Source organism: Crinia signifera, chromosome 8 (assembly GCF_055691185.1).
Source record: "Crinia signifera chromosome 8, ASM5569118v1, whole genome shotgun sequence".
Lineage (NCBI taxonomy): Eukaryota > Metazoa > Chordata > Amphibia > Anura > Myobatrachidae > Crinia > Crinia signifera.
The window spans coordinates 178,375,130-178,391,161 of NC_139224.1; the positions used below are offsets into that span (position 1 = coordinate 178,375,130).

Genomic DNA, 16,032 nt, shown 5'->3' on the forward strand with positions numbered 1-16,032 from the left:
TGCACCCGCTGCCCGCAGTGAAGAAAGTGCACCCAGACTCTGAACAGCTGATGACCTTGGCAGGACAGTAGTATAGGCAGCCGCGGTGACAGGGGGGATCAAAGGCGGCAGTGGCAGCCATGCTCTGTCGCTGGGGCCCCTCAGATCGTCGAGGCCCGTCACAGTTGTCCCCCTTGACCCCCCCCTGTCGCCGGGCCTGCTGACAGGGTGTCTACCATGCAGGCCTCTGGGTCTCGAGACCTGGATCCGTATAGGGTGACCTGGTGATTGTGGCGTGAAGCAAACAAATCCACCTCTGGTCTGCCCCAAAGGTCTACCAACATCTGGTATGCCTCCAGATGGAGGGTCCATTCGCCGGCATCCAGAGTCTGACGGCTCAGAAAGTCTCCTTCCCAATTGAGGACCCCTGGAATAAAGAATGCTGATAGGGCGGGGATGTGGCCCTCTGCCCATTGGAAGATGCGGCCTACACCATGGCCACCCGAATCTGAGTGCCACCCTGGCAGTTGATATACCCCTGACGACGCTTCTGGATGGCCTGCTCCAGAGCTCTGCACTTTTCCAAATACCTGGGAGAACTTGTGGGAAAGAACGAGCTTAGTGGACGGTGGCGAAAGGTTACAGAGTAGCCTTGGGAGACCACATCCCGAACCCATGTGTTCGTCTATGTTACCAGCCAAATGCCAGAAAACCATAGCGGACGACGCCCCACCCTGGGATCCCCCAGGTGGAACACCGCCACATCATGCTGAGGGCTTATCCTTCGTCTTGGAGTCAGGGCGTCTGGTGGCCCAGGCATATTTGCCAGGTGGGGACGTGGAGGAGGAGTGGATGGCAGAAAAGCTGTCTTGGAAGCAGCCACCGTGGCCACGATTTTGTCCAATTCCGATTGAAACAAGAGGGAACCCGTAAAGGGGAGAATCTCAAGTGTTTTATTGGCATCGGAATCTGCCGCATACCACAGGTTCCCCACAGCTAACGATATGGCGCGCACAGACTGATGGGCACAGCTAAGGATATGGTGCTGACAGACTGATGGGCACAGCTAAGGATATGGCGCGCACAGACTGATGGGCACAGCTAACGATATGGCGCGCACAGACTGATGGGCACAGCTAAGGATATGGCGCTGACAGACTGATGGGCACAGCTAAGGATATGGCGCGCACAGACTGATGGGCACAGCTAAGGATATGGCGCGCACAGACTGATGGGCACAGCTAAGGATATGGCGCGCACAGACTGATGGGCACAGCTAAGGATATGGCGCACACAGACTGATGGGCACAGCTGAGGATATGGCGCTGACAGACTGATGGGCACAGCTAAGGATATGGCGCTGACAGACTGATGGGCACAGCTAAGGATATGGCGCTGACAGACTGATGGGCACAGCTAAGGATATGGCGCTGACAGACTGATGGGCACAGCTAAGGATATGGCGCGCACAGACTGATGGGCACAGCTAAGGATATGGCGCTGACAGACTGATGGGCACAGCTAAGGATATGGCGCTGACAGACTGATGGGCACAGCTAAGGATATGGCGCTGACAGACTGATGGGCACAGCTAAGGATATGGCGCGCACAGACTGATGGGCACAGCTAAGGATATGGCGCGCACAGACTGATGGGCACAGCTAAGCATATGGCGCGCACAGACTGATGGGCACAGCTAAGGATATGGCGCGCACAGACTGATGGGCACAGCTAAGGATATGGCGCGCACAGACTGATGGGCACAGCTAAGGATATGGCGCGCACAGACTGATGGGCACAGCTAAGGATATGGCGCTGACAGACTGATGGGTACAGCTAAGGATATGGCGCTGACAGACTGATGGGCACAGCTAAGGATATGGCGCGCACAGACTGATGGGCACAGCTAAGGATATGGCGCGCACAGACTGATGGGCACAGCTAAGGATATGGCGCTGACAGACTGATGGGCACAGCTAAGGATATGGCGCTGACAGACTGATGGGCACAGCTAAGGATATGGCGCTGACAGACTGATGGGCACAGCTAAGGATATGGCACGCACCGACTGATGGGCACAGCTAAGGATATGGCGCTGACAGACTGATGGGCACAGCTAAGGATATGGCGCTGACAGACTGATGGGCACAGCTAAGGATATGGCGCTGACAGACTGATGGGCACAGCTAAGGATATGGCGCGCGCACAGACTGATGGGCACAGCTAAGGATATGGCGCGCACAGACTGATGGGCACAGCTAAGGATATGGCGCTGACAGACTGATGGGCACAGCTAAGGATATGGCGCGCACAGACTGATGGGCACAGCTAAGGATATGGCGCGCACAGACTGATGGGCACAGCTAAGGATATGGCGCGCACAGACTGATGGGCACAGCTAAGGATATGGCGCGCGCACAGACTGATGGGCGCAGCTAAGGATATGGCGCGCACAGACTGATGGGCACAGCTAAGGATATGGCGCGCACAGACTGATGGGCACAGCTAAGGATATGGCGCGCACAGACTGATCGGCACAGCTAAGGATATGGCGCGCACCGACTGATGGGCACAGCTAAGGATATGGCGCTGACAGACTGATGGGCGCAGCTAACGATATGGCGCGCGCACAGACTGATGGGCACAGCTAAGGATATGGCGCGCACAGACTGATGGGCACAGCTAAGGATATGGCGCGCACAGACTGATCGGCACAGCTAAGGATATGGCGCGCACCGACTGATGGGCACAGCTAAGGATATGGCGCTGACAGACTGATGGGCGCAGCTAACGATATGGCGCGCGCACAGACTGATGGGCACAGCTAAGGATATGGCGCGCACAGACTGATGGGCACAGCTAAGGATATGGCGCGCACAGACTGATGGGCACAGCTAAGGATATGGCGCGCACAGACTGATGGGCACAGCTAAGGATATGGCGCGCACAGACTGATGGGCACAGCTAAGGATTTGGCGCGCAGACTGATGGGCACAGCTAAGGATATGGCGCGCGCACAGACTGATGGGCACAGCTAAGGATATGGCGCGCGCACAGACTGATGGGCACAGCTAAGGATATGGCGCTGACAGGCTGATGGGCACAGCTAAGGATATGGCGCGCACAGACTGATGGGCACAGCTAAGGATATGGCGCTGACAGACTGATGGGCACAGCTAAGGATATGGCGCGCACAGACTGATGGGCACAGCTAAGGATATGGCGCGCGCACAGACTGATCAGTACAGCTAACGATATATAGCGCACAGACTGATGGGCACAGCTAACGATATATCGCACAGACTGATCGGTACAGCTAACGATATATCACACACAGACTGATCGGCATAGCTAACGATATAGAGCGCACAGACTGATCGGCACAGCTAACGATGTATCGCACAGACTGATCCCCACAGCTAACGATATATAGCGCACAGACTGATCCCCACAGCTAACGATATATAGCGCACAGACTGATCCCCACAGCTAACGATATATAGCGCACAGACTGATCGATACAGCTAACGATATATCACACACAGACTGATCGGCATAGCTAACGATGTAGCGCACAGACTGATCGGCACAACTACAGTATCGCTCATTGACGCCACCCGGCCCGCCCTGCATTCCCAAACTAAACAGCCTTAGAACATATGAGATGTTTATGCGGTCATCAGGCAAATCCGGAGCCCAAGCCCTTATTGAGAAGCGTTGACCTAGGGCCAAATTAGTCAAACATTAGATGATTTACAAGCGAGATGTGACCAGTGTGCTAGTGATGGGTAGTTCGTGAATGATTAGATCAAAATGAACTAATCTTCAAAGTGAACTAAATCGTTCAGATCACTGCTCTGGCAAAGATTAGTTCATTTAGTTCACCAGGAAGTAAAGCAAGTGGGAGGTGTAACACAGACAGACAGAGCCCAGCAGATCCATAAGGCTCATTTACTGGATCTTTCCTTCCTGAATCTAAAGTTAAAAGTACAACAAAGCCCAGCAAATACAGATCTAATAAAGGAAAAATATGCACTGCCTAGACAAAGTTGTGTGGTGTGTCTGTGAGTGAGAATGTGTGATCATGCTGCTCACCTTTATGTGATACTATCATTATATGATTAGTTCAGATGTCCAAACACTTGCTGCTGCTTCTGGTACTGGGTCCTGAGCATACTGCTGGGCTAAATCTTCTGCTGGGACCTGTGTAGATGCTTCTGCAGCAGCCATGTTATCAGCTCTCATTAGGGATGGACATCGATGGTCGATGTTTCGGAAACATCGATGGTTTTCTTTCGATGTTAGTGTTTTTGCCATTTAATGGTGACCTTCCGATGTTTGTCACCATCGAATGCTAATCATTCGATGGTGTACCGATGGTGGCTTATTTTTTGTAATTCCCAAAAGATATGCCTCCCCTGGCTGCTGTGTCAGGGAAACTTCCTAGGTTCGTTGGAGGCTGTCTGACTTTCTCTCTGCTTCCCTCCCTCTCCCTCTCTATGGTTGCTGTAGCTGCTAGGCAACAGGGCCCACTGCTAGTTCTGATTGGCTCTCACTGACTCAGAGAGCCAATCAGAGCACAAACCTCACCCTGCAGCACCAGTCACTCAAACAGCAGCAAATTTCACAGACACACTGAGCTATGGAGGATTCAGAGGAGGAGACGTCACTGAATGTTATACCAGCTCAGGCAAGCTACAATAATAATAAGTACACAATACAACTAGCTACAGACACACTGAGCCCTGGAGGATCAGAGAGGAGGAGACGTCACTGAATGTTATACCAGCTCAGGCAAGCTACAATAATAATAAGTACACAATACAACTAGCTACAGATATCTGTGAATGTCAGTCACATACAACACTCATTAATATACTGCATTAGTATTACCAGGCAGCAACCACTATATGATCATCAGTGAAGTGTTGGTCAGAGATTGTCTGTTTCTGTGAATATAGTGAGGAACAATATACACAGTCCTGGGGTACCAGTGGAATGGACCAAGCTAAAGGTGCCCATACACTGCTGCGAGGCCTCGCAGCAGTGTACGGACACCCGACAGCCTGCAAGCTGCCAGGACCTTCTCGGAAGCACGGACGCATGCGATCCGTTGTGATGGATGCATGCGTCCCTGCTTCCGGCCCGCCTCACCGCCAGGAGGAACGGGTGGACGGCCTGCCGGTCCGACCACCTGGTCGGGTCCGATGCGCACGGGACCCAACGGCATGTCAGTGAGAGGCGATTTGGTCCGATTTAACGTGGCGATTGGTCGCAATTGGCCAAAATCAGACCAAATCGCCTCAGTGTAGGGGCACCTTTACTGTTTTTATATATAGTGAACTATTTTTTTATATTACGTGACCTGGTCGCTCAGCGACTGAATTGCTGGTTATCAGTATTTTACTGGTGACCAGCGATTCTAGCAAGTTCCTGCGACCGTCGCTGGGCTGCGGTGGGAGCGCACACATGGCGAAGGTCGCTAGGTATCACCGGCAATATGGTCACTGAGCGACCATATAGCTGACGATGGAAGCTAGAATCGCCTAGTGTGTAGCATTATTAGTGGTGCCCCCTCAGATCCTGGCACCCTAGGCAGCTGCCTAATGGTAGAGCTGGCCCTGCTCTTTGCAATATTTATCTCACCATATTAATGATGTGATGACCACTGTACCATCATCTCCCTTATTTGTGTGTGTGTGTAGTTACACTTGCCTTAATAAATAGACATTTTCCTATCTGGAAAAATAGTGAAACCTAAAGCGAGTTAGTTTACAATTTATCTATTTTTATTACATTTTGATTACTTGCTGTTAAAGTGTTAATAATGTGTACAAAATGAATATACTACTTTATCATTGGGCATTGTGTGAATATTATATATGTATATTATACACACAATGTCCAGTGATAAAGTAATATGTTGCTCAGAGCCTGGGCCCTGTCACCAAACCCAATTACCACCTTACAAATGGCAATACAGGCTTTTGCGCATGCGCTAGTCATATAACTAGTTTTCACCATCGAATACTTTTGATGCGATGGTTAATTACCATCGCATCGAAAGTTTCAATGGTGGAAGTACTGCCATCATTTGATGGTTGGCTTCCGATGTCCATCCCTAGCTCTCATGCAATACATAGGAGGCAGTACATGGTAGCTGCCAAAGATGGCAGTGCTGAGCTCACACATGGTCTGGACTCTGCGGATCCAAATGAACTACATTGTCCTGATGACTCATGAGTCCTGCAAATAGTTCAGTAGTTCAATTAGTTCACTGATCATACAGATCCCTGAACTAATCTCTGACTATACAGCCATAATGAGACTGTACAGTACCTGTGAGCTACCATGTGTGGCACTGCTGTGCTCAGGCACATGTGTTGTGTGTATGCAGCCACACACACAGTGCTGGCTGCTGCATGTTATACAGTGTACTGTAGTAGCTCTGTTTACTCCACATTACAGTCAGAGATGGATATGTATGAACCTTCATGATGCATACAGTGGAGCAGTTGCCCCTAGCAACCAATCAGCAACTGGTTACTTTGCAAAGTCTCTACTTTATCTCTCTCCAAGGTCAGTTACATTGGGGCAAGGAGACACATTTTTTTTCTAATTACTGTATTTTAAAAGCAGAAAAAAATTGACTTATTAAATTACTCTGAATTTGGGTATTTTACTTGCATAATATGGAATATTATGGAAGGTAAAATAATAACCACAATGGGATTAATATTGCAGAGCTCAACAATAAACATGTCACTAGAAGGGTGCTGTATAACTTATTGCTTTTCTAAAATAGAAAATAATCTGATTTATTAAACATACAGTATATGATCATTCTAACAAGACTCTAACTCCTACAATGAGCTAGTATTACACTGCCTGCTCTGTGTGTCATAATCTAGTCTAGTTCATCTAGATCCATGCACTCCTCTCAGTCTCTGAGTCAGTGAGGGAATAATGAACTAAATGAACTAGATGAACTAATCTTCTGATCTAATCTTTTGGGTGAACTAGATCATAATGAACTAGTCACCAAAACGAACTAGATTTCCCATCACTACAGTGTGCCACCACCAAGCGGCCTATCGATCCACATGCCATCCTGCGTAACGACTGATCCATGCCGCGCACCGCGGGGTCCTCACCGCCAAGCGGCCTATGGATCCACATGCCATCCTGCGTAACGACCGCTACATGACGCGCAGCGCGGGGTCCTCACCGCCAAGCGGCCTATGGATCCACATGCCGTCCTGCGTAACGACCGATCCATGCCGCGCACCGCGGGGTCCTCACCGCCAAGCGGCCTATGGATCCACATGCCGTCCTGCGTAACGACCGCTACATGCCGCGCACCGCGGGGTCCTCACCGCCAAGCGGCCTATGGATCCACATGCCGTCCTGCGTAACGACCGCTACATGCCGCGCACCGCGGGGTCCTCACCGCCAAGCGGCCTATGGATCCACATGCCGTCCTGCGTAACGACCGCTACATGACGCGCAGCGCGGGGTCCTCACCGCCAATCGGCCTATGGATCCACATGCCGTCCTGCGTAACGACTGATCCATGCCGCGCACCGCGGGGTGCTCACCGCCAAGCGGCCTATGGATCCACATGCCGTCCTGCGTAACAACCGCTACATGCCGCGTACCGCGGGGTCCTCACTGCCAAGCGGCCTATGGATCCACATGCCGTCCTGCGTAACGACCACTACATGCCGCGCACCGCGGGGTCCTCACCGCCAAGCGGCCTATGGATCCACATGCCATCCTGCGTAACGACCGATCCATGCCGCGCACCCCGGGGTCCTCACCGCCAAGAGGCCTATCGATCCACATGCCGTCCTGCATAACGACCGCTACATGTCGCGCAGCGCGGGGTCCACACCGCCAAGCGGCCTATCGATCCACATGCCGTCCTGCGTAACGACCGATCCATGCCGCGCACCGCGGGGTCCTCACCGCCAAGCGGCCTATGGATCCACATGCCATCCTGCGTAACGACCGATACAAGCCGCGCACCGCGGGGGTCCTCAACGCCAAGCGGCCTACGGATCCACATGCCGTCCTGCGTAACGACCGATCCATGCCGCGCACCGCGGGGTCCCCACCGCCAGGTGATAAGCCGCCCAGAAGAAGACTTACTTGTTGTGGAAATACGTGGAATTCTCTCGCTTCTTTGAGAAGCCGATCGGCAGCAATTTCAGGTCAATGTCGTATTTCCTGGCTCGGTTCTTCAGGAAGTTGAGCTGAGGGAGGAGAACGTTCTCCTATCAGTTATGGGGAGTAGAATTATGGGGCCACCTCCATCCATACAGTATATGTAAGTGACAAGAGGCATGTACTAATTACCCGGGCCCAGACTTGCTGGAGGGGCATTGGTCCCCCCTCCCCCCCGGGCAGCAGCACACAGTACACCTACAGGGTCAGCGTGATCTTGTAGTCAGCACAGCACATGCTGTAGGTGTGCACTGCTGCTAAGGGGAGGGACAACTTTCCCCCTACCTTAAACATTTTTGGGGCATGGTCTAATCACGGGAGGTGACCACGCCTCCCGCGATTAGGCCACATCCCCACAATTTTACTGGGGCCCGGCATACCTCTGGGCTACCCTGCACATCGGTGTCGTTTCCATCTGATTGTAATCATCCAAATCAGTTACAATTGTGTCTAATGTGCACCCAGAACATTTGGCAATACCTCTCGTTGCGGACGGAATGTCCCCTGTGACTAGGGTGACCAACTCATCCCTATAATCCGGGACACATATTAATTACACAGGTTCTGTGGCAGTTTAAAACCAGGTGAAAGCCAGCCCCAGAAGCTGTGTAATTAATATGTGTCCCGGATTATAGGGGTGAGTTGGTCACCCTAGCTGTGACGTTTGCACAAGGAAGTGAAGAAAGATTTTAAGAACGTACAAACTTTCTCCTCGGTTGCCGCGGTAACATTCTGTCCCTGGATGTACGATCCACCACTCTCCCAGCATCTTCCAAAAACCGATAGTCTAAAGGTTAAAGCAAAGAGTAACACTAAAGAGGTTTACAACCGACCAATGAAAAGCCACGTCCACTCGCTGGTGGTGACCAATGGGAAGCAACAGAACATTATAGACGCTGCTGCTTATTATATCGGTCTTTTTGTTTTAAGAATTCTCTTTAAATATAATGTTCCCCCAACACAGCAGAACCATAACAGAAGCCTGCAGGGATGATGAGCTGGAGACGGTCACCTATCAGAGAGCAAGGCTGTAATGGCAGCAGCCAATCGGAGGCCTCCGACACCTGGGACATTACTGTGCATTACTCTGTGCCAGGGCCGGATTAGGGGGGGAGCACAGGGGAGTCAGTACTCCTGGGCCCCCTTGTATCTAGGGCCCCCCTGAGGTCGGCATGTATTTTAAAAAATATATACATATTTTTTTTTTATCTAAAGAGTTTTGTGCATGGGAGTGGGGTAGTGCTGCAGCTTCACCTATCTGCCAATGCGACAATTATTTAAGGTGCTGAGCATCGGGTGCCAAGGCACAGTGACTGCACAAGTGTGCAGTGCATTACTGGGAGTTGACTAAGTCGCATGAGACTAGGAGGTCAGAGGCTGAGAGACTTGTGCTGAGCTCTGGTGGAGCTTACCACATGCTTCTCAGGCCCATGGAGTACAGCAGCAGCAGTGGCCTCATCATGGGAGGGTTTTTAATCAGAGGCAGCGCTGAATCTCCTACAGAGTAAGGTGCAGAGGGACAATCAGGATTTTCATGTGATATATAGAGATATATATATATATATATATATATCTATATATATATAGATATATATATATATATATATCCTATAGATTTGTAAGCTTGCAGCAGGGCCCTCTAACCCCCAAGTCTGTCTGTTGTTACGATGGCAGGCAGACGGCAGCACTCCTTAGGATTTTTTATTGGTGCAAAAAAAATCTCCAACGTTTCGGGGACTAGCCCCTTTGTCAAGGTGAAAACGTTCGTATTTACCTTGACAAAGGGGCTAGTCCCCGAAACGTTGGAGATTTTTTTGCACCAATAAAAAATCCTAAGGAGTGCCGCCGTCTGCCTGCCTTCCTTCCGCTACCTATCTGACCCGGAGGGCACCCAGGTGTTTACATTGGAGCGCCGATCTGCCACAAAGACTTAATCCAGCACTGCTCTGTGCCCTATCATTTGTAAATGATTCTGAGATCAGCCGGCATCCCATACCTACGGCAATGGCGGACCCCATTACATTTCCCTACATATGTGTCACACAAGTAACTTACTTACCGCTCAGTAGGTCGATTTCACTGAATTTTCTCAGGGGAACAAACGCTGTTTTGTCTCTGATCCCGCTGCAGGCGACGTCCGCTTTGTGTTTCTTCACGCACGGTAAGCTTAGCGAAGAAAAGGACATAAGGAAGTGCAGGAAGCCAACAGGCGGAGCCTTAACCCAGATATACCCTTACACGTACCTGCAGGAATACTTCATACACCCGGGACACTTATATTTGGCTTCTTCATCTCCACAGGTCTCGCAGCTGCAGAAACAGACCACAGAGTAAAGGCAGATTAAAGATTAGCTGCTGTCCCAACACCGGCACAGACCAACCGCAGTACAACGGTGGCACAGATCAGCCAAAGATCAGCCGTAGAGCAACACCGGCACAGACCAACCGCAGTACAACGGTGGCACAGATCAGCCGCGGTCCCAACACCGGCACAGACCAACCGCAGTACAACGGTGGCACAGATCAGCCAAAGATCAGCCGTAGAGCAACAATGGCACAGACCAACCGCAGTACAGTATTAAAAGATTTTGGGCATTGGAACAAATTATGCCAATGTGGAAAACTAAAGATGTAGACATAAGACTGGCAAAAACAGAAATGAAATGGATTTTTAAACTAAAAACACTTATCCCACTTGGTCTGAATTCTGACTTTGAGCTCAAGTGGTTCTTATGATGCTTCAATAAGAACAATTTTTTAATGTATGATATTAAGTGATATCTTTTTAATAATGCCTTTTAAAATTTGTTTGTATGTTTTTTAAATGTATGGTAACCCTGTTTTTATTTGTATTTATTCTCACATGCACTTTATGATGGATTCCCGTATATACATATACCAGATCGGTATAAAGACAAGCACTTCCTGATATATGGAACGCAGGAAGTGACAAATGGAACGCATATTGCAAAAGCACAGTCAAACCTCCGAGAAACATACATATGATCCGGGAGAGTTGCCATGAGAACCGGAGTGAACTATAGAGAGACGTCACATCCGGAAGATTTGCTATGAGAACCGGAGTGAACTATAGAGAGACGTCACATCCGGAAGATTTGCTATGAGAACCAGAACGCAACTACAGAAAGACGGCACGTCACATCCGGTGTAATATCTGAGACTAAAATAACGGAACGTCACTTCTGGGAGATACGTCACCAGGACTGGAGTGTTGACGTGATCTCCTAGGTGATGGAGTATAACTTCCGGGATCCACGTATCTAGATGCGATCTCCCAGGCAACCATGAGGGCGGGAATTTAGAAAAAGAATGATGGGTAATTGGTGAGATTAAGGAGGGGATAAATACCATGTCCGGCATTAGTGACTGATGAATGACAACACGTCCGAAAGCGCTAAGGCTACAAGTCACTTAGGCCCTTATTCTGGTTGGTGCGGTAATATCCGCGTGCGTTCGCGCCACAGATGTTTTGTATCTGCGCATGTGCAGAGGAGTCTCTGCGCATGTGCGAGCGGGGCGTACGGCCAAATCCCGCATGAAATGTGAACACTCCGAACAGGGGGTGGAGAGGGGCGTGAAGGGCTGTTTGGGCTCATTACCATATGCATACGCCCCGCGTTTCATGGGCGTTCCCATGCAAACGCTGGGCGTACGTATGGTAATGCGGCCGTGACGCACGTGTAGGGGGCGGACATATGACATCGCCGGATGTCAGCTGCCCGCCCAGATCCCTGCTTTTGCACGGAAAAATGCCCGTGTGGTCTGAGGTTGCGGGAGCTGGTGGAGCACTCGGTCCTGCATTCGATGGTCTGCGACCATCGAATGATGGGGGAGGTTCCCTGAGATGGAGGAGGCGTATTCCATGTAAAATACACGTGTGGTCCGTTCGGCCAGCTTCTTACCGCGTACGGACGGAGTTGGCGATCCGTATGGAAGGCGGGGTTTCGCACGCACGGTCCTGGCCGCATATTCGGATCCGGCCGCACCGATCAGAATAAGGGCCTTAATCCACATCGGAGAACGGAGGTACTGTCTGGGACTACAAGTAAGGAGTTGCATCTTGGACCATCAGTTACCCGGGACTGTAACCAGGCTGTCTCCTTATACCAACACTTGGATAACCTGACAGTGGACTCTGCAGATGGGCACTAACCATATATATGGTGATATGCGATTTTTTTATGTCTTAAATGTGAGTGTAATTGTTTAATAAAGTGTTCTTTTAAATTACACAGCAGTATTGCACTATGGATGTTTGTTTTTGAAATCCTACAGTGTCTATACCAGCGGTGGCCAACCCGCGGCTCGCGAGCCGCATGCGGCTCGCCACGCTGTAAATTGCGGCTCCAGCCTCCCGTCTGCAAAGCGGGGTTTTGAATTTGGCGCCAATTCGGCTGCCAAATTCAAAACGCCGCATCGGCGGCCATTAGGAAACGACCGCGGCGAGCCAATCAGCGCTCGCCGTGCCATTTCCGCCCTGCCCCCGGCGTCTGACATCAGACGCCAGCGGGAGGGCGAAAAGTCTTCTCCACGCCAGCGGAGCGCAGGAGCGCTCCTGAAGACGCGAGAAGCCGCCGGAGGATGGGGCAGAAGACGGCGGCGGGGAGAAGAGTTCCGGCGCCGCAGAAGACGCCAGGATCAAGACAGAAGATCTCCGGCGCCTTCTGCAAGAAAAAAGAAGATGGCTCCCGGAGAGGCCAGCGGGGGTGGGAAGCAAAAGAGCTGACGAAGCTCCCCCCAGCGGCCTCTCCCAACACCAGGTAGGGGCCTTTGGCCTCCTACCCTCCATCCACCCTAGACCACCGGGTGTTGGGCACTAGGCCCGTGGGCAAATTCAGGCCCTTCTGGCCTGTGTGCGCATTAGTCGGGCCCTCTTGGCCCGTGGCTCATTTGTTTGTTGGGCCCTCCTGGCCCTCTAGGTGGGCCCTTTAGTTAGGAAGCTGGGCCCTCCAGCATAGGTGTTGCACTGTGGACAACACCTGTGCTGGAGGGCCCAGCTTCCTAACTGTGGGGTCATATGACGTTTGGCACTGTGGGGGGCATATGATGTTTGGCACTTTGAGGGGCATATGATGTTTGGCACTGTGGGGGGCATGTGATGTTTGGCACTGTGGGGGGCATGTGATGTTTGGCACTTTGAGGGGCATGTGATGTTTGGCACTTTGAGGGGCATGTGATGTTTGGCACTTTGAGGGGCATGTGATGTTTGGCACTTTGAGGGGCATGTGATGTTTGGCACTGTGGGGGGCATGTGATGTTTGGCACTGTGGGGGGCATGTGATGTTTGGCACTGTGGGGGGCATGTGATGTTTGGCACTGTGGGGGGCATGTGATGTTTGGCACTGTGGTGGGCATATCTGGCACTGGGGGCATAAAGTTTTGTCATGTGGCCACTCTCCTTGTGTCAAATGACCACGCCCCTGACCACTCCCCCGATCACGCCCCTTTTTGGCGCGCGCATGATGTTGGCTATTTGGCTTGACGACTGATATTTTTCGGCTCTTTACCTCTGACCGGTTGGCCACCCCTGGTCTATACGGATGGAAGTCACATTCTGCAATATCCACATATGGTGGACCTATATGCGATCTTAAAAAATCTGAATATATCCAGTATATGAATTTCGATAATCACACTCTGAAAGCCTTTTACTGGAAGGAGAAAGGAAAGTTTATTTACATTTCTGGTGGATGTTAACATCTGGTGGCGCTAATTGAGAGCACAACCCCTTTTTTGCATGTACATTTGAATTTGTTTGGAGTGTTTGGTGGAGGCTCCAGGTGTTTTCTCACAGCTGCCTACAGAACTTTGATTGTTGCGCTAAGGAAAAAATTGACTTTTGCTCCATACATGCTGTGACTTCTAGTTTGCCTCACAGCACGGAGGTCATGGGTTCGATTCTAACCATGGCCCTAACTGTGTGGAGTTTGTATATTCTCCCCGTGCCTGCATGGGTTTCCTCACGCATTCCAAAAATATACTGGTAGGTTAATTGGCTCTCAACAAAATTACCCTAGAATGTCAGTGTGCGTGTGTACATGTGGTAGGGAATATAAACTGTCAGCACCACTGGGGCGGGTGCTGATGTGACTGATACGCTCTCTGTAATGTGTGTGTACATGTGATAGGGAATATATATATATTTCTGTACAGCGCTGCGGTATATGTGTGCGCTATATGAATAACTGGTAATAATATTCTCTGTACAGCGCTGTGGAATATGTGTGCGCTATATAATAACTGGTAATAATATTCTCTGTACAGCGCTGCTGATATGTGAGTGCTATATAATATCTGGTAATAATATTCTCTGTACAGCGCTGCGGAATATGTGTGCGCTATATAATAACTGGTAATAATATTCTCGGTACAGCGCTGCGGAATATGTGTGCGCTATATAATAACTGGTAATAATAGTCTCTGTACAGCGCTGTGGAATATGTGTGCGCTATATAATAACTGGTAATAATAGTCTCTGTACAGCTCTGCGGAATATGTGTGCGCTACATAATAACTGATAATAAATAGTTCCACAACAGCCAGAGGTTGCTGGACTCTGGTGTAGTGCAGGACATGCTTTGACTTGTAGTTCCACAAGAGCTAGGGAGTTTGCTGAAGACTGATATAAAGCAGAACTGACGGACATGACATGCTGTGACTTGTAGTCCCACAAGAGTAAGATAAAGCCAACTCACCTATGTAGGGACATCTTCCTCTTGGGCTGCACAGTGAGCGGACAGTCCCCCGGATCAGGGCCCATCACAGCCTCCATGGCAGCTCCCTGCGGCACACGTGGGTTAGTAGGCAGCCAGCTGCTGTATAGTATACCACGAGAACGTCGTATAGCTAGGCTGCCATGTTGTGGTTGGCGCGCAGCTGATACTGTATTCCATATACAGTGCGTGTGGCCATGATGTGAATGGCGGAACTTTAACTCTAGCATGGGATTGAAACACGTAGCAACGCGGGAGCCATGTTGTGGATGGCGGCACTGTACCAGCTCTGACTTGAGGCTAGAGCACTGGGCAGGCGCCATGTTGTGGATGGCAGCTCAGAGCCTCTGACGCAAGACTAGGGCGCCATGTTGTGGATGGCGAATCTCTCTGACGCGAGTGTTTTTGTTAGAACTGCTCAGGCGCGGGCGGCGGGAGCCATGCTGTGGCCGGCGGAGGCTGTATATACTGTTTGTGAGGCGGCGCAGGAGCATTATATTATATTGTGTTACATAATAACACAGGATTACTTACCTGACCCTCTCCATGAGGGACACAATGCTAGTCTGGGCTTCCCTGGTAATGTATGAAATAACATGTATTATAATTGTTACCATTATCACATTACAATTTCCGAATGTGTACTGGACATTTAGAATAAAATATGTGAGTGTTAATAATATATATTAGTTTTATTTACAGTATCTGGCAGGTGTATACAATCCACCGGCACCCAGACCTATACTGCCGTCCAACAGAGAACATGATAAGGGTGGGACGGAGTCAGATATTTGCAAAGGCTGAGCCCCAGATCGCAATAGCCCCAGACCCAAAGTCATCCCAGTGCTCAAAGCAGTGTAATAGTCCACCAGATGGTACAGGAGGCGGAGGAGGGAACCGCGGTGATCCCCATGGCCGGAACACAGGCACAGCCCACACACTCACCCCTCAGGAGGCGGAGGAGGGAACCGCTGTGATCCCCATGGCCGGAACACAGGCACAGCCCACACACTCACCCCTCAGGAGGCGGAGGAGGGAACCGCTGTGATCCCCGATGGCCGGAACACAGGCACAGCCCACACACTCACCCCTC

The 16,032-nt window shown here is 50.6% G+C and overlaps 1 protein-coding gene across 2 annotated transcripts in view; it reads right to left on the reverse strand.

Annotated features, from left to right (window-relative positions):
* Positions 1-15,204, reverse strand: part of ZNHIT6 (zinc finger HIT-type containing 6) — a 32,786-nt gene extending 17,582 nt beyond the window's left edge. Inside the window, exons 1-5 of one of the 2 annotated variants that reach the window (XM_083157899.1) lie at positions 14,922-15,188; positions 10,450-10,515; positions 10,265-10,371; positions 8,907-8,992; positions 8,131-8,234 (exon numbers count right to left, since the gene is read on the reverse strand). In XM_083157899.1, coding sequence (XP_083014025.1) covers positions 8,131-8,234; positions 8,907-8,992; positions 10,265-10,371; positions 10,450-10,515; positions 14,922-15,169 — 611 coding nt within the window. In that variant the 5' untranslated portion in view covers positions 15,170-15,188. Of the gene's footprint in view, positions 1-8,130; positions 8,235-8,906; positions 8,993-10,264; positions 10,372-10,449; positions 10,516-14,921 lie in introns of both variants that reach the window. The other variant, XM_083157900.1, reaches the window with a different exon arrangement.
* Between the last annotated feature and the right edge of the window lie 828 nt (positions 15,205-16,032).